Raw genomic sequence first — 23,206 nt, 5'->3', positions numbered from 1 at the left:
ATACATCCAAAAGTAACTAAACTTGCATTCATGATGCAGGCACTATATAGGACCTTTGAAAACTGTTTTTTCCAATAGATTTTCAGTCCTTTAAATAATTATACTTAATATTTACCTAATCTATTTATATATTTCAAAGAAATAAAATGTATACAGTTTTTGCATTAAAAATGTTTATTTGAATTTTATTCTAAAGTCATCTAATCCTGATATTATCTCCTTACCTATCTGATTGGTCTTTAAAGACAAAAGAACTTGGGAGATAGTAGTGATTGATGAAATGATTATAACAGAACTCCCTCCTGCATCATAGAAAACAAAATTTAAGTGGACTTTGCCCCTTACATTAACCAGAGCTTTGTTATCTCTTTAAGTACAAAGCAATTATTAAGCTTGAGCTGTTTTGTCTGTCATTGAAATTTTGACTTAATATCTGACAGCCTGATAACTTCAAATTTGATTTATGCACTTTTTGTTTTTTATAAACAATTTCTTTGTTTTGCTTCCATAAATTTATCTAACATGTACACTGTTTATAATTTTTGTATTATCTTTTATCATTCCGCATTTTTCTTAGTTAAAAATTCATAAAAAAAATGACTGGTATTGCTGGTTAATATCATTGCCCTTTAGTATTGTGTACCCATGGATATAAGACGAAAATGGAAGAAATTTGTATGCTGTTTCATACAGGGCATGGTGGCACCAGGAATGTATGAGGGTGAGCATGTATGAATATTTACATGTGTATACAGTAATGTGTATATATGTTATGTATACATATGGATGTATATGGACATGTATGTATATATGTGTGTATATGATGGATGGATCTTTCTTCATCCTTTTCCTGGCACTAACTCACTAATGTTGGAAACAGTGATCAAGTATATGAATAAACAAATATAGAATATAACAATACATAAGATATTATAGATAACCATAACAAATACCGTTTATGGTTTTGACAAATAATAGTTTTCTGTGATATCTTTTTTGTCCATGTTGTGCAACCCTGGGCACTATGTTGTTTTACAAGAGAAGGCTCTTATAAAACAAATTGTCCATACCATAACAATTTCAAATCATTCCATGCCCTATCAAAGTCACTTTGCCATGACAATCCTGCTTTTTAATCAAAATCACTAGCTTCTTTTGTCAGTATACCAACTGAAGAATGCATCATCTTCCTTAATGGGATAGTATCTGAAACTGAAAGGAGTTCAGGGAGAGAATCGTTATGCATTTCACAATACAATATGTGTTTGAGGTGGTTTGATCGAGTAAGTAACGTAAGGGTAAGAGAGATGTGTGGAAATAAAAAGAGCGTGGTTGAGAGAGCAGAAGAGGGTGTTTTGAAATGGTTTGGGCACATGGAGAGAATGAGTGAGGAAAGATTGACCAAGAGGATATATGTGTCGGAGGTGGAGGGAACGAGGAGAAGAGGGAGACCAAATTGGATGTGGAAAGATGGAGTGAAAAAGATTTTGTGTGATCGGGGCCTGAACATGCAGGAGGGTGAAGGCATGTACAGAGCATCAGATTGGGGAAGAGCAGTGTGGTTTCAGAAGTGGTAGAGGATGTGTGGATCAGGTGTTTGCTTTGAAGAATGTATGTGAGAAATACTTAGAAAAGCAAATGGATTTGTATGTAGCATTTATGGATCTGGAGAAGGCATATGATAGAGATGCTCTGTGGAAGGTATTAAGAATATATGGTGTGGGAGGCAAGTTGTTAGAAGCAGTGAAAAGTTTTTATCGAGGATTAAGGCATGTGTACGTGTAGGAAGAGAGGAAAGTGATTGGTTCTCAGTGAATGTAGGTTTGCGGCAGGGGTGTGTGATGTCTCCATGTTGTTTAATTTGTTTATGGATGGGGTTGTTAGGGAGGTGAATGCAAGAGTTTTGGAAAGAGGGGCAAGTATGCAGTCTGTTGTGGATGAGAGGGGCTTAGAAGTGATTCAGTTGTTGTTCGCTGATGATACAGCGCTGGTAGGCTGATTCATGTGAGAAACTGCAGAAGCTGGTGACTGAGTTTGGTAAAGTGTGTGAAAGAAGAAAGTTAAGAGTAAATGTGAATAAGAGCAAGGTTATTAGGTACAGTAGGGTTGAGGGTCAAGTCAATTGGGAGGTGAGTTTAAATGGAGAAAAACTGGAGGAAGTGAAGTGTTTTAGATATCTGGGAGTGGATCTGGCAGCGGATGGAACCATGGAAGCGGAAGTGGATCATAGGGTGGGGGAGGGGGCGAAAATTCTGGGAGCCTTGAAGAATGTGTAAGTCGAGAACATTATCTCGGAAAGCAAAAATGGGTATGTTTGAAGGAATAGTGGTTCCAACAATGTTCTATGGTTGCGAGGCGTGGGCTATGGATAGAGTTGTGCGCAGGAGGATGGATGTGCTGAAATGAGATGTTTGAGGACAGTAAGTGGTGTGAGGTGGTTTGATCGAGTAAGTAACGTAAAGGTAAGAGAGATGTGTGGAAATAAAAAGAGCGTGGTTGAGTGAGAGAGAAAGAGGGTGTTTTGAAATGGTTTGGGCACATCGGAGGAATGGGTGAGGAAAGATTGACCAAGAGGAATATATGTGTCGGAGGTGGAGGGGAACGGGAGAAGGGCAGACCAAATTGGAGGTGGAAAGTGGAGTGAAAAAGATATTTGTTGAGATCGGGGCCTGAACATGCAGGAGGGTGAAAGGCATGTAAAGCATCAATTGGGAAGAGCAGTGTGGTTTAGAAGTGGTAAGGAGTGTGATCAGTGTTTGATTTGAGGAATGTAGTGAGAATACTTAGAAAAGCAAATGGATTGTATGTAGATTTTATGGACTGGAGAGGCATATGATATTATAGATGCTTGTGGAGGGTATTAAGATATTATTTGTTGGAGGCAAGTTGTTAGAAGCAGGAAAAATTTTTATCGAGGATGTATAGGCATGTGATACGTGTAGGAAAGAGGAAAGTGATTGGTTTACAGTGAAATGTAGTTTCTGGCAAGGGTGTGTGAATGTCTCCATGTTGTATTATACTTTGGTTTATGATGGTGTTAGTTTAGGGAAGGTGAAATGCAAAGTTTGGAAAGAGGGCAAGGATATAGTCTGTTGGGGATAAGAGCTTGAATGATTCAGTTGTTGTTCCTGATGATACAGCAATGGTGTGATTCATGTGAGAAACTGCAAAGCTGGGACTGAGTTTGGTAATGTTTGATAGAATAAATTAAGATTAATTTTGATGAGATCAGCAAGGTTATTAGTACGTAGGGTTAAGGTATTCAATTGGGAGTAGTTTGAATGGAGAAAAACTGGAGGACAGTGAAGTGTTTTAGATATCTGGGAGTGATCTGGCAGCGTGAACCATGGAAGCGATGATCATGGTGGGAGGTGCAAAATTACTGACCATTGAAGAATTGTGTGCAATCGATAACATATTCGGAAAGCAAAATGGTATGTTTGAAGAAATAGGTTCCAACAGTTGTATGGTAGGCGAGGCTAAGGAAAGCTGTTTAGCAGTGGAGGCATGTCTTGCTGAAATAGATTTGAGACACAGTGGTGTGAGTGTTGATCGAGTAAGTAACTAAGTATAAGATTTTGGAAATAAAAAAGGTTTGAGAGAGCAGAAAGTGTGTTTTGAAATGGTTTTGGCACAGTAAGAATATGAGGAAAGATTGACCAAGGCTATATGTGTGAGTGAGAACGAGGAAAAGGGAGACAAATGGGTGGAAGATGATAAAAAGATTTGGACGGCTGAAGATGAGGGTGAAAGGAGAGCAAGGAATAGAGTGAATGTAGCATGTGTGTATACGGTTGACGTGATGTCTAATGATTCTGTAGGTTATTCAACGTACTGTGTAAACCATGATAACGTTTTTAGTGTATTTTGTTTGCTGTGGAATGTAATGGCAATGTCATTGTAGGAGAGTTTTAGTTTGCAGTCATTTAACATCTTCAGATGGTTTATATTGGCATACACTCGAAAACCGGTAGACCAGCGATCAAAGCCAAAAAAATACTTATATATATTCAATATATAAATTGTATAAAATACATTAATGAAACCAATGATGTCAACAGCAAGATGCACGATAGATGTTTTTACAGAAAAAGTTGAATACCTTTACGATTTAGAATTAGGTGATGAATAGCTTTCTGGTCATGAAAGTTTAGAATCTTCACAATGGATCATTAACTACTAAATGAGCAAAATGGAAAATGTGCGGTCATGTTATATATCCTTCCAGGTAATTAAACAGATTTCTGTTAATGTCTTGTTCCTTGTATACGGTTTCTAAGAATGTTATGAGGCTAATTTGTCTAGATCACTCCACTGACTGTTCTGGTTTTATTAATTCAACAGATCTGATATTGTGCATGACGACTTCCTTAGGTGGTTACATGCATACTGTAATTAAATATTGTGGATGTTGTGATGCACCTTATACACACACATTCATTTCTCCGAACAGTAAAAACATGTTCCACTGATTCTACAAATGCTAATCTGGCCCCTCTATTGTACACTTCACTTGGGAGGTCATAAACTTACCTGAAATCACATTGCCCAAATTCAGTGCCTGCCCATCCCATACTTACAGTGTTGTACCACAACCGCTAAGGGACCCACTTAGTCCCAACCGCTTTATGGAAGCCTTCAGAAGGCAAGAAATGCTGTCTCTACAACCTAAAGTTCCGGAGGCATGTCTCAGACTTACAATATATAACACCATGGTATTGACAGAGTAACTTGAACATCATATAACTGACTGTGCCATATATGTTTCACAAAATATTAATACTAAATTGTTTGTGGTATTATCCTGTCCAGTAAGTTATCAGGATCATTTCTACCACTCTATTATCTTTGGATGTTAATAAATAGAATAAGAGCAGCATAATAATGATTCTGAGCACGAGTAAGTGAGCGGGTTATGGAGACAAGTATAAATGCAAGATTAAGGTCTTGTGTGCTTCTAAGTCTTTCTCATAAAGATTCCTGTAGTTTATTTCCAACTAAGTGATATCCATATTATGACGTTCTTTCCTCATGTGTATTTGTGTTTGCTTGGAATGTGAAAATGAGCAATGTCATTATGAAAAAACATTGATAACGTCTTTTTCCAAAAGTTTGCAGTCGCACTTGATAACATCCTTGTACAAAGCAGGTTTAAATAAAATAAGATCACTGAAATACTGTGTAACCATCTTTGCGATACCTCCTACATACCAACATTAACATGATCCTGTGACTAGTAGTAATTCAATATTGAGTTAAATTTGTCACTGGAAAAACTACATTAAGCACTGAAAGGCACCAATGACTGTCAAATTCAACTTGTCAAATGTCTCTGACATAAAGACTGCATTATTAAGATATATCAAAGTCATGTTACTAACATACTTTAAACAAATTGAATATTCATACGATAAAATCTTCATTATAGTAAAATCAAATATCTACATTGTAATATAATGCATGTGAATAGTAATGGATATTCCGTCGATCCCGGTCAGTGCTGGTAAGACAGGTATGGCTATTCGGCTATGTCGGACATATTAATAGCGACATTAGTCATCATGACCAGAGAGGGGTCTGTGAATGAAATTCATGTTCATGTATAGAAATCTAACTGTGTGCTCAGCTCTTTATATGACGTTTTAGTGAAGAAATATTAGTTCTGTATAATTCAAAATTAATTTGTTATTCTTCCACTTGTAACATTTTGATCGTGACCACTATGGGAATAAGAATTGTTGAAATATTCACATGTATTCAGCCAAATAAAATAACCCAAAGCGATAGCATATATATCGAAGTGTAGACATTTGGGTTGATCTTTACAGTCAACTCTGCTTTTCTATTATACAATCATAAATTTGTCTTATTTAATGTTCATCAGCTGGTTTGTGTAGGTTGTGGCATTGCATCAGCTGCTGGAGCAAGAAGCAGATATAGTGTCAAGTCGGCAATAGCCGCCTGGAACCTTCTAAATTGTGATGTTCTTTTGTCTTAATACCACATCGGGTCTGTTGCTGTGCCTCTGAGGTATGTGTTTGGTTATTTAACATATAGTATTTGAGAAAGAAGTCATGTTCAGAATTTGCCCATAATCGTCCGAAGGGAAAAAGAAATAGAATTATAGACAATAAAAGAAATTGTTGTACTTGCAAGGAAACGGCCTGATGGTGGGCGACAGCTACAGTTGGCTGTGGAACAATCCCATTACACGCGAGGTCTCCCGTTGCCCCAAAAGGGTTGGAGACTTAATTTGGGCAGACCGCTACAAGGTAAAATTATGACATTCTAAGTTCACTGTGTTATTAGTACCTCGGGATACTGAGATGTTTCAAACTAAATTTTGTATGAAATACATTCAATATTTCAAAGTGACTAGATGATTTCTAGCCGCGTTTGGAATAGAATTCCATTTGAGAGTATAATAGGTCATATTTTTGGTAAGTTTAGCACTATATTACTGTGAAATGTTCGAAATTTATGATTTGATTTTGTTCTGCAATGTCAGTGGCGTGTTTTGTGAATGATATGGTTATGGTTTATGATGAAGTAAGGAAACACCAGTATTTTTGGAAAGATGTGGTGTTGTAGTAAGCAACATATAACTGAAAGTCAACAGGGCACATTAAATACCTTGCTTATTTCCCAAGCAGTCAAGTTTTATAGTGATATTTAGTACTATAAATGAAATATAACAACCACACTCTTGAATAGGCGGTTAGAATAGCTTTAGTTGCCAAGATTTTTTTTACTAGTTTGTATATATTATAGAGGCTTAATATTTCTAAGAAGATACCATTTTAACCTTGTCCAGTAGGTTCTTGAAAGAAAAAGGTTGTTTACTTTTTTGTGAATATCAACAAACGTTTTGCTTACAGAAAACTTGCCATGGTAAACCAATTAACATACTTATATACTTTCACTTTTGAAAGACAGAGTATTGTATGGTATATTATACATCAACTTAAAAAATGTTTATTACTATAATATGGTTGTAATATATGTTAGTGATTAAACTTGAAGAGATTATTCATGGCACAATTATATAGGTATTTTTGTGTACTGAAATATATACTTGATTACAGTGTAATGGTATTTACTTGATTACAATGTACTTAGTAACTTCACCTGCTGCACTAGAAACAACCTCTCTGTGACCTACTTCATCTTTATCCTGGTCCTGCATGCTACTTGACTCACTCACATAGACCTGTATTCATTGTCCTCCAAACCTAATTCTGTCTAACCCTCTTTCAACTTGTACATCCTTTGTCCTACTGTCTCATGATCGTTCTTCATCATCCAGTTCTTGTTCACTAGTCTCTCTTAAGTGCTGTTATTGCGGTGTACAGTGCCAGAATTATCACTTCACATGACTTGTTATCCAGCCTCTTTTTCGGTGTTCCTTTCTGCCAGTTCTTTCTCTGAGAGTATTTGATCTGATCCATATCATGTTTCCTTCTAATGGGTCAAGATCTTTAGCTGTCTTATTGTAATACCATGCTCTCTTCAGATGCTTGAGTCTTCTCTTTTTTCTTTTTGAGTGAGACATCTATCTGTTGAAGCTTTAGGAGCTTAGGTGATACTGAAAACAAAGTTTGTGTCTTTCTTCGAAGATTCTGTTGTGCTAGACTCATTTCCATATTACGTGTAGGAGTGTTTCTTAAGTGCAGTGTGGCTAAATATTGATCATTTCCAATGGTCATGGCCTTACTGATCAGATTCTTAACAGTTTTGACGGCTGATTCAACCATTCCATTCGACTTGGTACTTAGGAATATGCTATTTAATCTCACCTTCATACTTGGTAGTATGAATATTCTTTGCACGCCTCAGATAGCCTTCTACACCTGTACGAGTTGAGTGTATTGCTATCTTGATCTCCGCATGCAAAACATAAAGTATGACTATCCTATCTCCTCTGAATATCAAACCATTTTGTGTTGAGAACTTGAACAAAAATAAGGCAGTAGCTGGTTGGGGACAGTATCTTTGATTTTAGCCCACCTAGAGATTATGATTTTCAAGGGTAAATTCATTGTCTCATCATATGCTGTTGTTTTTATTTTCTCCAGATGCTCTGGTCTGATGGGTAGTTAAGATATTAAGTTTATATTTTCAAACATTTGTCCTCCCATTCTGTGGTAAGTGTGTCCTTGACAGAAAACCTGCAGTGTGCATGTTCTTCCCAGACTGATATTCTAGTTCCTTGCAGTTTTTTTCTTTTTTGAGGTTTGTGGTCACTTATTACTTTGGTCAGTTTCTCAATTGTATACCAATGAAACTTTGTCAGAGCAAACACAACTGCTAGCATCTCTTTATCTCTTTTTGCATACCTAATCTCTGTAGGAGTCATTGCTGTCCTTGTATAAGATATTGGTTTACACTCTTGCATCATTGTAGAACTTAGCCTATCTGACTAGTGACACACTGAATCATAATGATTTTTGGACATAGAAAGCTACTATGTCACCAGCTAACGGACTTTGTCTAGAGCTTCTTCATGTACTCTTCCCTGTTGCCATTCAGCATATTTATTAGCTAGTGAATAGATAGGTTCCATTACATCAGACATTACATTAGCTAGGTAATGGATAAGTTCCATTATATCAAACAATTTAGGTAGGAAGTCAGCTAAGTAATTCACTATGCCTGCTAGTCTATGTACCTCTGTCATGTTTTGTGGAGTTTTCATCTTTACAATGGCTGCTATTTTATCAGGATCAGTTTCAAATTAGATTAAGATATCTCATATCCTGGAAAAGAAATCTCTGACTTCCTCAATTCTGTCTTAAGATTTTTGAGCTTGTTGCCATGTTTCCTACATCTCTCTGAACAGTTCACACACATTATTACCATGATTGTTATTTGCTAATTCATCATTGTCCTTAGTACCATAAACTATATGTCATCAGCTACAAACACAACTGTCAAACCTCCTAGGGCAGTATTCAGCTACCTCTGGAATATCTCACTACTTGTAGCTCTGCCAAATGGTAATCTGAACCACCTATACCTTCCTAGTCGTGTCTGAAATGTAGGAGGATAGCTTGATTGATCATCTAGTAAACAGTGCCAATAAACATTGCTCAGATCAGACTCATAGAACAGTCTAGCCTTTGAAAGGTCAGGTAATACATCATCAGTTACTAGTTATGGCTGTATTTCTTTTACATGTATTTTTATTCAGTGCTTGTGGATCAATGAAGTTCTAATATCACTTGATTTCTTGCTTCCAATAACATACAGCCTACCCCATTTTGTTGATTCATCCACCTTGGCTGTAACTTTTATTGTCTGTATTTCACTAAAAAAGGGGGTGACTGTATTGTTGACTGGTTGGTAAGGTTATTTAGTGCATGTATGATTCATGGTGAGGTGCCTGAGGATTGGTGGAATGCTTGCATAGTGCCATTGTACAAAGGCAAAGGGGATAAGAGTGAGTGCTCAAATTACAGAGGTATAAGTTTGTTGAGTATTCCTGGGAAATTATATGGGAGGGTATTGATTGAGAGGGTGAAGGCATGTACAGAGCATCAGATTGGGGAAGAGCAGTGTGGTTTCAGAAGTGGTAGAGGATATGTGGATCAGGTGTTTCCTTTGAAGAATGTATGTGAGAAATACTTAGAAAAGCAAATGGATTTGTATGTAGCATTTATGGATCTGGAGAAGGCATATGATAGAGTTGATAGAGATGCTCTGTGGAAGGTACTAAGAATATATGGTGTGGGAGTCAAGTTGTTAGAAGCAGTGAAAAGTTTTTATCGAGGATGTAAGGCATGTGTACGTGTAGGAAGAGAGGAAAGTGATTGGTTCTCAGTGAATGTAGGTTTGCGGCAGGGGTGTGTGATGTCTCCATGGTTGTTTAATTTGTTTATGGATGGGGTTGTTAGGGAGGTGAATGCAAGAGTTTTGGAAAGAGGGCAAGTATGCAGTCAGTTGGGGATGAGAGAGCTTGGGAAGTGAGTCAGTTGTTGTTCGCTGGTGATACAGTGCTGGTGGCTGATTCATGTGAGAAACTGCAGAAGCTGGTGACTGAGTTTGGTAAAGTGTGTGAAAGAAGAAAGTTAAGAGTAAATGTGAATAAGAGCAAGGTTATTAGGTACAGTTGGGTTGAGGGTCAAGTCAATTGGGAGGTAAGTTTGAATGGAGAAAAACTGGAGGAAGTAAAGTGTTTAAGATATCTGGGAGTGGATCTGGCAGCAGATGGAACCATGGAAGTGGAAGTGAATCATAGGGTGGGGGAGGGGGCGAAAATCCTGGGAGCCCTGAAAAATGTTTGGAAGTCGAGAACATTATCTTGGAAAGCAAAAATGGGTATGTTTGAAGGAATAGTGGTTCCAACAATGTTGTATGGTTGCGAGGCGTGGGCTATGGATAGAGTTGTGCACAGGAGGGTGGATGTACTGGAAATGAGATGTTTGAGGACAATATGTGGTGTGAGGTTGCTTGATCGAGTAAGTAATGTAAGGGTAAGAGAGATGTGTGGAAATAAAAAGAGCGTTGTTGAGAGAGCAGAAGAGGGTGTTTTGAAATGGTTTGGGCACATGGAGAGAATGAGTGAGGAAAGATTGACGAAGAGGATATATGTGTTGGAGGTGGAGGGAACGAGGAGAAGTGGGAGACCAAATTGGAGGTGGAAAGATGGAGTGAAAAAGATTTTGAGTGATCGGGGCCTGAACATGCAGGAGGGTGAAAGGCGGTCAAGGAATAGAATGAATTGGATCGATGTGGTATACCGGGGTCGACGTACTGTCAATGGATTGAATCAGGGCATGTGAAGCATCTGGGGTAAACCATGGAAAGTTCTGTGGGGCCTGGATGTGGGAAAGGGAGCTGTGGTTTCGGGCATTATTACATGACAGCTAGAGACTGAGTGTGAACGAATGGGGCCTTTGTTGTCTTTTCCTAGCGCTACCTTGCACACATGAGGGGGGAGAGGGATGTTATTCCATGTGTGGCGAGGTGGCGATGGGAATAAATAAAGGCAGACAGTATGAATTATGTACATGTGTATATATGTATATGTCTGTGTGTGTATATATATGTGTACATTGAGATGTATAGGTATGTATATTTGCGTGTGTGGATGTGTATGTATATACATGTGTATGGGGGTGGGTTGGGCCATTTCTTTCGTCTGTTTCCTTGTGCTACCTCGCAAACACAGGAGACAGTGACAAATCAAAATATATGAATAAATATGAATATACTAAACTAATTATGATTTTTTTTTTTATCCTGATTGATTTCTACATGATGATATTGCTACTTGATTTGATGATGAATCAAGAGTTTGTTTAACAACACCAGAAGGACTAATTTGCCAAAAGAAGAAAATACATTAGAAATTCACATCAATGGGATCCGATGAAAATCACCAGGATTTAATCATAATCCAAAGAGAGTGTAAGAAAGTCATAAGACAGAGTAAATGCAAGGAAGAAAAGGCATTTCCTTGAGAGTTAAGAATGATATTAAGGAATTCTTCAAATATACAAGACAAAGGAAGGCAGTAAAAGAAGATATTGGACCATTATGAAACGAACATGACACAGTAACTACTGATGACAAGAAAATGGCTACCATACTAAATTCTTCCTTTAACATGGTATTCACATTTGAAGAAGCATCTTGAATACTGCACCCAATGAAAATGTTTCGAGGATCTGATAAAGAAGAGTTGAAGGTTAGAGAAACAAAGAACTGTGAAGTCTGTAGATACTTGGACCAGTTAAATCCCAACAAATCCAACGGCCCAGATAACTTACCTCCAAGATTTGTAAAAGAGGTCAGGAGACGGCTGATATACTGCAAAACAAAGATATTCAACAAATCTCCATTAGATGGTCAGGTGCCAACTGATTGGAAACTAGCAAATGTTATTCCTGTATATAAAAAAGGAATGTGTGTGTATGTGTATATGTATATACATATGTATATTATCCCTGGGGATAGGGGTGAAAGAATACTTCCCACGTATTCCTCGCGTGTCGAAGAAAGCGACTAGAGGGGACGGGAGCGGGGGGCCAGAAATCCTCCCCTCCTTGTATTAACTTTCTAAAATGGGAAACAGAAGAAGGAGTCACGCGGGGAGTGCTCATCCTCCTCGAAGGCTCAGAGTGGGGTGCCTAAATGTGTGTGGATGTAACCAAGATGTGAAAAAAGGAGAGATAGGTAGTATGTTTGAAGAAAGGAACCTGGATGTTTTGGCTCTGAGTGAAACGAAGCTCAAGGGTAAAGGGGAAGAGTGGTTTGGGAATGTCTGGGGAGTAAAGTCAGGGGTTAGTGAGAGGACAAGAGCAAGGGAAGGAGTAGCAATACTCCTGAAACAGGAGTTGTGGGAGTATGTGATAGAGTGTAAGAAAGTAAATTCTCGATTAATATGGGTAAAACTGAAAGTTGATGGAGAGAGGTGGGTGATTATTGGTGCATATGCACCTGGGCATGAGAAGAAAGATCAAGAGAGGCAAGTGTTTTGGGAGCAGCTGAATGAGTGTGTTAGTGGTTTTGATGCACGAGACCGGGTCATAGTGATGGGTGATTTGAATGCAAAGGTGAGTAATGTGGCAGTTGAGGGAATAATTGGTATACATGGGGTGTTCAGTGTTGTAAATGGAAATGGTGAAGAGCTTGTAGATTTATGTGCTGAAAAAGGACTGATGATTGGGAATACCTGGTTTAAAAAGCAAGATATACATAAGTATACTTATGTAAGTAGGAGAGATGGCCAGAGAGCGTTATTGGATTACGTGTTAATTGACAGGTGTGCGAAAGAGAGACTTTTGGATGTTAATGTGCTGAGAGGTGCAACTGGAGGGATGTCTGATCATTATCTTGTGGAGGCTAAGGTGAAGATTTGTATGGGTTTTCAGAAAAGAAGAGTGAATGTTGGGGTGAAGAGGGTGGTGAGAGTAAGTGAGCTTGAGAAGGAGACCTGTGTGAGGAAGTACCAGGAGAGACTGAGTACAGAATGGAAAAAGGTGAGAACAATGGAAGTAAGGGGAGTGGGGGAGGAATGGGATGTATTTAGGGAATCAGTGATGGATTGCGCAAAAGATGCTTGTGGCATGAGAAGAGTGGGAGGTGGGTTGATTAGAAAGGGTAGTGAGTGGTGGGATGAAGAAGTAAGAGTATTAGTGAAAGAGAAGAGAGAGGCATTTGGACGATTTTTGCAGGGAAAAAATGCAATTGAGTGGGAGATGTATAAAAGAAAGAGACAGGAGGTCAAGAGAAAGGTGCAAAAGGTGAAAAAAAGGGCAAATGAGAGTTGGGGTGAGAGAGTATCATTAAATTTTAGGGAGAATAAAAAGATGTTCTGGAAGGAGGTAAATAAAGTGCGTAAGACAAGGGAGCAAATGGGAACTTCAGTGAAGGGCGCAAATGGGGAGGTGATAACAAGTAGTGGTGATGTGAGAAGGAGATGGAGTGAGTATTTTGAAGGTTTGTTGAATGTGTTTGATGATAGAGTGGCAGATATAGGGTATTTTGGTTGAGGTGGTGTGCAAAGTGAGAGGGTTAGGGAAAATGATTTGGTAAACAGAGAAGAGGTAGTGAAAGCTTTGCGGAAGATGAAAGCCGGCAAGGCAGCAGGTTTGGATGGTATTGCAGTGGAATTTATTAAAAAAGGGGGTGACTGTATTGTTGACTGGTTGGTAAGGTTATTTAATGTATGTATGACTCATGGTGAGGTGCCTGAGGATTGGCGGAATGCGTGCATAGTGCCATTGTACAAAGGCAAAGGGGATAAGAGTGAGTGCTCAAATTACAGAGGTATAAGTTTGTTGAGTATTCCTGGTAAATTATATGGGAGGGTATTGATTGAGAGGGTGAAGGCATGTACAGAGCATCAGATTGGGGAAGAGCAGTGTGGTTTCAGAAGTGGTAGAGGATGTGTGGATCAGGTGTTTGCTTTGAAGAATGTATGTGAGAAATACTTAGAAAAGCAAATGGATTTGTATTTAGCATTTATGGATCTGGAGAAGGCATATGATAGAGTTGATAGAGATGCTCTGTGGAAGGTATTAAGAATATATGGTGTGGGAGTCAAGTTGTTAGAAGCAGTGAAAAGTTTTTATCGAGGATGTAAGGCATGTGTACGTGTAGGAAGAGAGGAAAGTGATTGGTTCTCAGTGAATGTAGGTTTGCGGCAGGGGTGTGTGATGTCTCCATGGTTGTTTAATTTGTTTATGGATGGGGTTGTTAGGGAGGTAAATGCAAGAGTTTTGGAAAGAGGGGCAAGTATGAAGTCTGTTGGGGATGAGAGAGCTTGGGAAGTGAGTCAGTTGTTGTTCGCTGATGATACAGCGCTGGTGGCTGATTCATGTGAGAAACTGCAGAAGCTGGTGACTGAGTTTGGAAAAGTGTGTGGAAGAAGAAAGTTAAGAGTAAATGTGAATAAGAGCAAGGTTATTAGGTACAGTAGGGTTGAGGGTCAAGTCAATTGGGAGGTGAGTTTGAATGGAGAAAAACTGGAGGAAGTGAAGTGTTTTAGATATCTGTGAGTGGATCTGGCAGCGGATGGAACCATGGAAGCGGAAGTGGATCATAGGGTGGGGGAGGGGGCGAAAATCCTGGGGGCCTTGAAGAATGTGTGGAAGTCGAGAACATTATCTCGGAAAGCAAAAATGGGTATGTTTGAAGGAATAGTGGTTCCAACAATGTTGTATGGTTGCGAGGAGTGGACTATGGATAGAGTTGTGCGCAGGAGGATGGATGTGCTGGAAATGAGATGTTTGAGGACAATGTGTGGTGTGAGGTGGTTTGATCGAGTGAGTAACGTAAGGGTAAGAGAGATGTGTGGAAATAAAAAGAGCGTGGTTGAGAGAGCAGAAGAGGGTGTTTTGAAGTGGTTTGGGCACATGGAGAGGATGAGTGAGGAAAGATTGACCAAGAGGATATATGTGTCGGAGGTGGAGGGAACAAGGAGAAGAGGGAGACCAAATTGGAGGTGGAAAGATGGAGTGAAAAAGATTTTGTGTGATCGGGGCCTGAACATGCAGGAGGGTGAAAGGAGGGCAAGGAATAGAGTGAATTGGAGCGATGTGGTATACCGGGGTTGACGTGCTGTCAGTGGATTGAAGCAAGGCATGTGAAGCGTCTGGGGTAAACCATGGAAAGCTGTGTAGGTATGTATATTTGCGTGTGTGGACGTATGTATATACATGTGTATGGTGGGGGGTTGGGCCATTTCTTTCGTCTGTTTCCTTGCGCTACCTCGCAAACGCGGGAGACAGCGACAAAGTATAATAAAATATAAACATAAATAAAAAGGGAAACAAAAACTGTGCCTTGAACTACTGCCCAATTAGCATTACATCAGTGTTAGGTATTATGATGGGAAAAATATATGATATAGAATTGTCACGTTTCTCGAAGATCACAAAATTATATTGGACAATGAACATGGTTTCTGCAATAGAAGATCATGTCTGACAGATTTGCAGGAATATTTAATATTATTTATCAGAATTGGGACAGAAATGTACCTCACAAGAAACTTTTACATAAACTCAAAGCACAAGGAATCGGTGAAGAAAACACTGGACATGGATGAGAGACTGGCTTACCAGAAGAAAGCAGGATTTAGCATTACTTGGCAAGTCCTCAGATTGGCTAGATGTAGTGAGTGGTGTGCCACAGGGGTTGGTCCTAAGTCCCATTCTTTTCATGATATACGTTAATGACCTGGAACTCCGTCTCATATCTAAGATCTCCAAATTTACCAGTGGTACTAAACTAGGAGGTAGAGCTGTAGCAGAGTGGTCAGACAGATGGCAAATGAAGTTTGATGTAGACAAGTGTAAAGTCATGTACTTTGGAGGCAAGAATATATGCTACAATTACGAACTATTCGGAAACTTTCTAACTGAAGTGAAAAAAAGGACCTTGGATTTGCCATTAGCAGCAATCCGAAGTACGCTAAACAGTGTCAAGCTGCAAGTAAAAATGGGAACCAAAAATTAGGTTTCATAGCCAGTAACGTAGAGTATAAGACTCCAGAAACAATTTTCTCACTTTATAATTGAGAGAGTATCATTAAATTTTAGGGAGAATAAAAAGATGTTCTGGAAGGAGGTAAATAAAGTGCGTAAGACAAGGGAGCAAATGGGAACTTCAGTGAAGGGCGCAAATGGGGAGGTGATAACAAGTAGTGGTGATGTGAGAAGGAGATGGAGTGAGTATTTTGAAGATTTGTTGAATGTGTTTGATGATAGAGTGGCAGATATAGGGTGTTTTGGTCGAGGTGGTGTGCAAAGTGCGAGGGTTAGGGAAAATGATTTGGTAAACAGAGAAGAGGTAGTAAAAGCTTTGCGGAAGATGAAAGCCGGCAAGGCAGCAGGTTTGGATGGTATTGCAGTGGAATTTATTAAAAAAGGGGGTGACTGTATTGTTGACTGGTTGGTAAGGTTATTTAATGTATGTATGACTCATAGTGAGGTGCCTGAGGATTGGCGGAATGCGTGCATAGTGCCATTGTACAAAGGCAAAGGGGATAAGAGTGAGTGCTCAAATTACAGAGGTATAAGTTTGTTGAGTATTCCTGGCAAATTGTATGGGAGGGTATTGATTGAGAGGGTGAAGGCATGTACAGAGCATCAGATTGGGGAAGAGCAGTGTGGTTTCAGAAGTGGTAGAGGATGTGTGGATCAGGTGTTTGCTTTGAAGAATGTATGTGAGAAATACTTAGAAAAGCAAATGGATTTGTATGTAGCATTTATGGATCTGGAGAAGGCATATGATAGAGTTGATAGAGATGCTCTGTGGAAGGTATTAAGAATATATGGTGTGGGAGGCAAGTTGTTAGAAGCAGTGAAAAGATTTTATCGAGGATGTAAGGCATGTGTACGTGTAGGAAGAGAGGAAAGTGATTGGTTCTCAGTGAATGTAGGTTTGCGGGAGGGGTGTGTGATGTCTCCATGGTTGTTTAATTTGTTTATGGATGGGGTTGTTAGGGAGGTGAATGCAAGAGTTTTGGAAAGAGGGGCAAGGATGAAGTCTGTTGGGGATGAGAGAGCTTGGGAAGTGAGTCAGTTGTTGTTCGCTGATGATACAGCGCTGGTGGCTGATTCATTTGAGAAACTGCAGAAGCTGGTGACTGAGTTTGGTAAAGTGTGTGAAAGAAGAAAGTTAAGAGTAAATGTGAATAAGAGCAAGGTTATTAGGTACAGTAGGGTTGAGGGTCAAGTCAATTGGGAGGTGAGTTTGAATGGAGAAAAACTGGAGGAAGTGAAGTGTTTTAGATATCTGTGAGTGGATCTGGCAGCGGATGGAACCATGGAAGCGGATCATAGGGTGGGGGAGGGGGCGAAAATTCTGGGAGCCTTGAAGAATGTGTGGAAGTCGAGAACATTATCTCGGAAAGCAAAAATGGGTATGTTTGAAGGAATAGTGGTTCCAACAATGTTGTATGGTTGTGAGGCGTGGACTATGGATAGAGTTGTGCGCAGGAGGATGGATGTGCTGGAAATGAGGTGTTTGAGGACAATGTGTGGTGTGAGGTGGTTTGATCGAGTAAGTAACGTAAGGGTAAGAGAGATGTGTGGAAATAAAAAGAGCGTGGTTGAGAGAGCAGAAGAGGGTGTTTTGAAATGGTTTGGTCACATGGAGAGAATGAGTGAGGAAAGATTGACCAAGAGGATATATGTGTCGGAGGTGGAGGGAACGAGGAGAAGAGGGAGACCAAATTGGAGGTGGAAAGATGGAGTGAAAAAGATTTTGTGTGATCGGGGCCTGAACATGCAGTAGGGTGAAAGGAGGGCAAGGAATAGAGTGAATTGGAGCGATGTGGTATACCGGGGTTGACGTGCTGTCAGTGGATTGAATCAAGGCATGTGAAGCGTCTGGGGTAAACCATGGTAAGCTGTGTAGGTATGTATATTTGCGTGTGTGGACGTATGTATATACATGTGTATGGGGGTGGGTTGTGCCATTTCTTTCGTCTGTTTCCTTGCGCTACCTCGCAAACGCGGGAGACAGCAACAAAGCAAAAAAAAAAAAAAAAAAAAAATAATTCTCTATTAAGACCACACCTTGATTATGCAGTACAAAGAAGCATGGCAAACTTAATTGCATCCCTTAGAAATTTGGCATACGAAGAGAGGCTAAAACGATTGGATCCCCTCACCCTTGAAAAAACATGAACTTTATGGCAACTTAATCCAAGTGCTTAAAATTCTGAACAAGTTCAATAAAGTAAATCATGATCATCTTTTTGAAATACAAGATATGGTTACCAGGACAAATGGAATAAAATTCAAAGCTAAAATATGTACTTCAGATGTGGGGAAAAAAAGCGTCTTTTTGTATAGATGTGTTAAGCACTGGAATAAGTTACCATCAGATGCAGTGAATGATAAGACTATAAATACCTTCAAAAGTTGTGTAGACAAAAAAAAAAAAAAAAATTAAATTCAGGTATACTCTGAGAAAAATGCCTGAAATAAACTGTATCAATGTCCAACGTAACGGGGACGGTAGAAGTCTGTTGCTGAGCGGAATTACATTTTCTTGTTAAGTTAAACTTCTCTATTTTTTCATATTTACCAGACAACCCAGATGTGAGTCAGTCAGACCTCCTGTTGTCTGTCTTTCTCATGTAAACTCATATAAATTTCCCTAGCTCTTCTGAAAACATCCTTGTAATTTGAGAATGAATCTTGAACTATACTAGTATTCTCATAGTTCACAATTATCAGATTCATCTGTTCTGAAAACTTACACAAAACTGTTACAAGATTCTGTCTCACAAAAAAAAATCTACAGAATATTTCTTTTTAGTCTTACAATTGATGATAACTATTATACACTCCCAGTGGGCTTATCTTAGTAGAATTCCACACATACAACATTGACAGGGCTTTAACTGTTTGTAAGGCACTGTGTGTTTAGGAATGACATTCACGCTTGTACCACAATTAACTTGAAACTTCTTACCGCTTACCTCCATTAATGACATTTCATGATGGTCTTGTCACTGCATCAGGTTGAAAGTTTCATAATGTACTGGACATTGGAGTCATCTTCTGGGTCTGCATCCTCTTGAATACCAATGACCATACTCCTAGAACCCATGTTTGGTTCTGTTATGCATTTACTTGCAAAGTGATTCTTCTTGCACTTGCTACAGGTCTTACCATATGCTGGATACTTTTCATTCTAAATATGGTTGTTTTCACAGAAACTGTATTTCCTCGGGTTCAGGTATGGTCCTCAAGTTGGATGTCTTCATTCTTTTGTCTTCTTCATGGTTTTCTTCAAGGTTACCTTGTTGACAGCTTCTGGTTCTTCCCCATGAAGTACTGATGTTTGCATCTTTGTTCCTTGGTGTGCCACACAGATTTTGACTGCTGCATCAAAATTAAGGTCATCCTCTTCAAAGAATTTCTCAAGAAAAGACTCATCTGAGCATCCAAATACTAAATGATCTTCCATATAATTTTCTTTCTGATCTCCATATTCACATTCCTTGCATAATATCCAGACTCTGGTGATATATGGATCTAGAGATTCTCCTGTTTGTTGCACACACTTTCAAAATGTAGACCTATCAGCCTGTACATTCTTCTTTAAGGCAAAATGTGCATCAAATTTGGCAAGTACATTTTATAGCACTGTAACTGAGTTAAGCTGGTTATCTTTTGGTGTTGGGAACTCAAATGAATTATACCTATCAAGTAATTCATCTCCACCCAAGGTTAGAAAAGGTGTGAACATTTCATCAGGTTTCTTCTTAAAACCTACTGCCAGAACTTAGAGGTTATATTTTTGCTTAAAGGTCCTCCCAACTTCTTCATTGTCACCTCTTAGGCTTATTCTGTTAGGGACAGATTGCTGTGAAGCTACCATTTGCACCATGTTATTACATTGCTGCTTGATTTTGCCTCAGTCTCTGGAACAGGAGCTTGTCATGTATTTTCCTTTGGTCATTCTACTCTGTGATGGGTGATATTTTCAGTGCAGCCATCATGTTCTTGTACAAATTTGTGCATCTTAAAGAGGCTTAATATTTTGGAGGACAGAGACCAATATCACCTTGCTTGTATATAGAGGAAAGAGAGTAATATCACCTTGCTCGATACATTTTCAAAGAAAAAGGTCGCTTACATTTTTGTGGCTGTCAACAAAGTAGCTGCTTGCTTATAGAAAATGTGCTATGTTAGACTGTAATAAACATGATTATTTTTGTAACAAACGGACAACAAAGCAAGCACCAGATCTTTCTTCACCTTAAAAGAACCTTAAGACTCATGTCCAGTGATTCTGAACCTCATCCACAATATTATACATCAACCTCACCAAGTTGGCTCAAAGGAAATATAGAGAGAAGTCCAAAAAACTACTTACTTTTTATAACTTCTAAATTCATGTACAACCTTCCCCTTAACTTTACCCGTAACCTCACCCTCAACCTCAACAATCACTGCTGGTGTCTCAGAGGACACATGGCACTGGTGCCCCATGGTATAATGTTAGAAAACAACAATCCAGGCCAATCTTCACCTTAATGGATCCTTCAGATTCATGCACAAAAACATTCTGTACATCATTCACAATATTATACATCAGCTTCACCTCCAACCTCACCAAGTTATCACTGAGGGAGAATAGAGAGGTAAGTCTAGAAAACTGCTTACCCCAACATAACCTTTTAACTTATGCACAACTTCACCCACAAACTTAGAGAAAGAACTGGACCCTTGGAAACTCCATTGTCAAGTAAATGTTTTAGAGGTGAAGCCATTGTTAGTGACTTTGTCATAGGAGCTGGCTATAGAATTGGCCACCCATTTTTTATTGTTGTTGTGGAGGGCAGTGTCAAGTATTTTTTGTGTGAAGATGTGTCAAGGAAAACTGTTGAATGCTTTGTTGATGCTTTTTGCCACTAGTAATAAGTAGAAGGGTACTGTGGTTGGTTGAAGCCATTTAGGGTATGTTGTTTAAGGTGTTGCATAGGGGTGGTGGAGTGATAGGGTCAAAAACCATATTGTGTGGTTGAGAGCAAAATGTTTAGTTTGATTCTGTTATGGATCAGTTTTTCACACAGTTTGGATACTGATTATAGAAATGAAGTAGTGGGAGGAGGTTTTTTTAAAGGTATGATTGCATTGATTGTATCGTTTGGAATTAAGGATGGGGGCGAAAGTTCTGGGAGTGTTGAAGAATGTGTGGAAGTCAAGAGCATTATCTCGGAAAGCAAAAATGGGTATGTTTGAAGGAATAGTGGTTCCAACAATGTTCTGTGGTTGTGAGGCGTGGGCTATAGATAGAGTTGTGCGGAGGATGGTGGATGTGCTGGAAATGAGATGTTTGAGAACAATATGTGGTGTGAGGTGGTTTGGTCAAGTTAGTAATAACAGGATAAGAGAGATGTGTGGCAATAAAAAGAGTGTGGTTGAGAGAGCAGAAGAGGGTGTTTTGAAATGGTTTGGTCACATGGAGAGAATGAGTGAGGAAAGATTGACCAAGAGGATATGTGTGTCAGAGGTGGAGGGAACGAGGAGAAGTGGGAGACCAAATTGAAGGTGGAAAGATGGAGTGAAAAAGATCAGGGCCTGAACATGCAGGAGGGTGAAAGGCGTGCAAGGAATAGAGTGAATTGGAACGATGTGGTATACCGGGGTCGACGTGCTGTCAGTGGATTGAACCATGGCGTGTGAACCGTCTAGGGTAAACCATGGAAAGTTGTGGGGCCTGGATGTGGAGAGGGAGCTGTGGTTTCGGTGCATTATACATGACAGCTAGAGACTGAGTGTGAACGAATGTGGCCTTTGTTGTCTTTTCCTAGCGCTACCTCGCACACATGCAGGGGGAAGGGGATGTTATTTCATGTGTGGCAGGGTGGCGATGTGAATGAATAAAGGCAGACTATGAATTATGTACATGTGCATATATGTATATGTCTGTGTGTGTATATATATGTATACGTTGAGATGTATAGGTATGTATATTTGCTAGTGTGGACGTGTATGTTCTTATGTCTGTTTCCTTGCGCTACCTCGCTAAAGCGGGAGACAGCGACAAAGTAAAAAAAGATAATAATGATATTAGTTGCTACACTGCGGTTACACTGTTAGGCAGGCATATTACATATGGGATGGTTAACATGCCACATTACTGTTAGTCAGTCATGTTACATATGGGATGGTTAACTTCATACAGTCATGTTACATAATTGGATGGTTGACCATACTGTTGCTCTGTCTTGCACTTGAGACATGAGCTACTGTGCATGTGTTAGAACCAGCTGAGAACAGAGTGTGATGTAGAAGATAAGAATGAAGATGAGGGTGTGAAGAAGATAGCCTGAAACAGTACTTTAAGGTTTAGATCAAAGGCCCTGATCCATAAGGGTCATTTCAAAGGCCATTATCCTTTAGGGTGTTTAGTAGGTGGGATAACATTTGAACTTACCTCTATAGGTTGGGTCAAAGGCAATTGATGACAGAGGTAAGAAAGATGAGGGTATAGTGAAGGTTACCTTTGACCTGACATGTCAGGATGTATTTAGTTGAGAGTATAATGTGGATGACGCTATAGTGAAGATGGTCCTTGACTTGATTCATATGCGTCAAGTCAAAGGCCAGTTGTGTCAAGGGCATCATGAAGATGATGTTTAACCAGATGAGGAAAGATTATTTAGCCATGAGCTATTAAATAAGATTATCTTTTACCCAAGCTGTCAAAGTCTAGTCAAAGGCCTCTGAAGGGAATCCAGGTTTATCATCGGTGCAGTGAAATTAATTCGGTGGTGTCTTCTGTAGTGAAAATGATGAAGTTTTTTTGCAGAAAGAGATATATTTGCTTTTGTTCACAAATAATTATGTTTCTAGCTTTCATATAGTCATATGTTTTCAGGGTAGCAGTGGCCAGCAAGTGATTGAGAAAGTTGCTCAAGTAGTGCCAGGTGATATGCTTAATATTCCTTCTTATGCTCGTTGGTTTGTCCGTATTGCTGGAATCTCAGGTGCTTCAGCTGTCGCACTTGGTGCATATGGTGCTCATGGTAAGTTGCTGATTCTTCATATTTACAGCATTTATCATATTTAAGTTTATATAGACATCCAGATATACACGCTAACACTCATTTAACCCAAAGGAGAAAATAGTGGAGAATTTTTGATGTTCATATTGGTGAATCTTGGTGTTGTTACCAAACCCCACCTGTTTAGGCTACACTACAAGCAAAAAGTCACCTTTTGAAAGG

General features: G+C 39.2%; 1 protein-coding gene across 1 annotated transcript in view; it reads left to right on the top strand.

Moving 5' to 3' along the window:
* Positions 1-6,007: 6,007 nt before the first annotated feature.
* The window catches only part of LOC139767582 (transmembrane protein 256 homolog), a 31,176-nt gene continuing 13,977 nt past the window's right edge, over positions 6,008-23,206 (top strand). The window contains exons 1-2 of the mRNA XM_071697015.1: positions 6,008-6,272; positions 22,858-23,005. Coding sequence (XP_071553116.1) covers positions 6,168-6,272; positions 22,858-23,005 — 253 coding nt within the window. The 5' untranslated portion in view covers positions 6,008-6,167. The remainder of the gene's footprint in view (positions 6,273-22,857; positions 23,006-23,206) is intronic.

The sequence above is a fragment of the Panulirus ornatus genome, chromosome 62 (genome assembly GCF_036320965.1).
Source record: "Panulirus ornatus isolate Po-2019 chromosome 62, ASM3632096v1, whole genome shotgun sequence".
NCBI classification, from domain to species: domain Eukaryota; kingdom Metazoa; phylum Arthropoda; class Malacostraca; order Decapoda; family Palinuridae; genus Panulirus; species Panulirus ornatus.
This window is presented reverse-complemented; position numbering and strand designations above follow the sequence as displayed.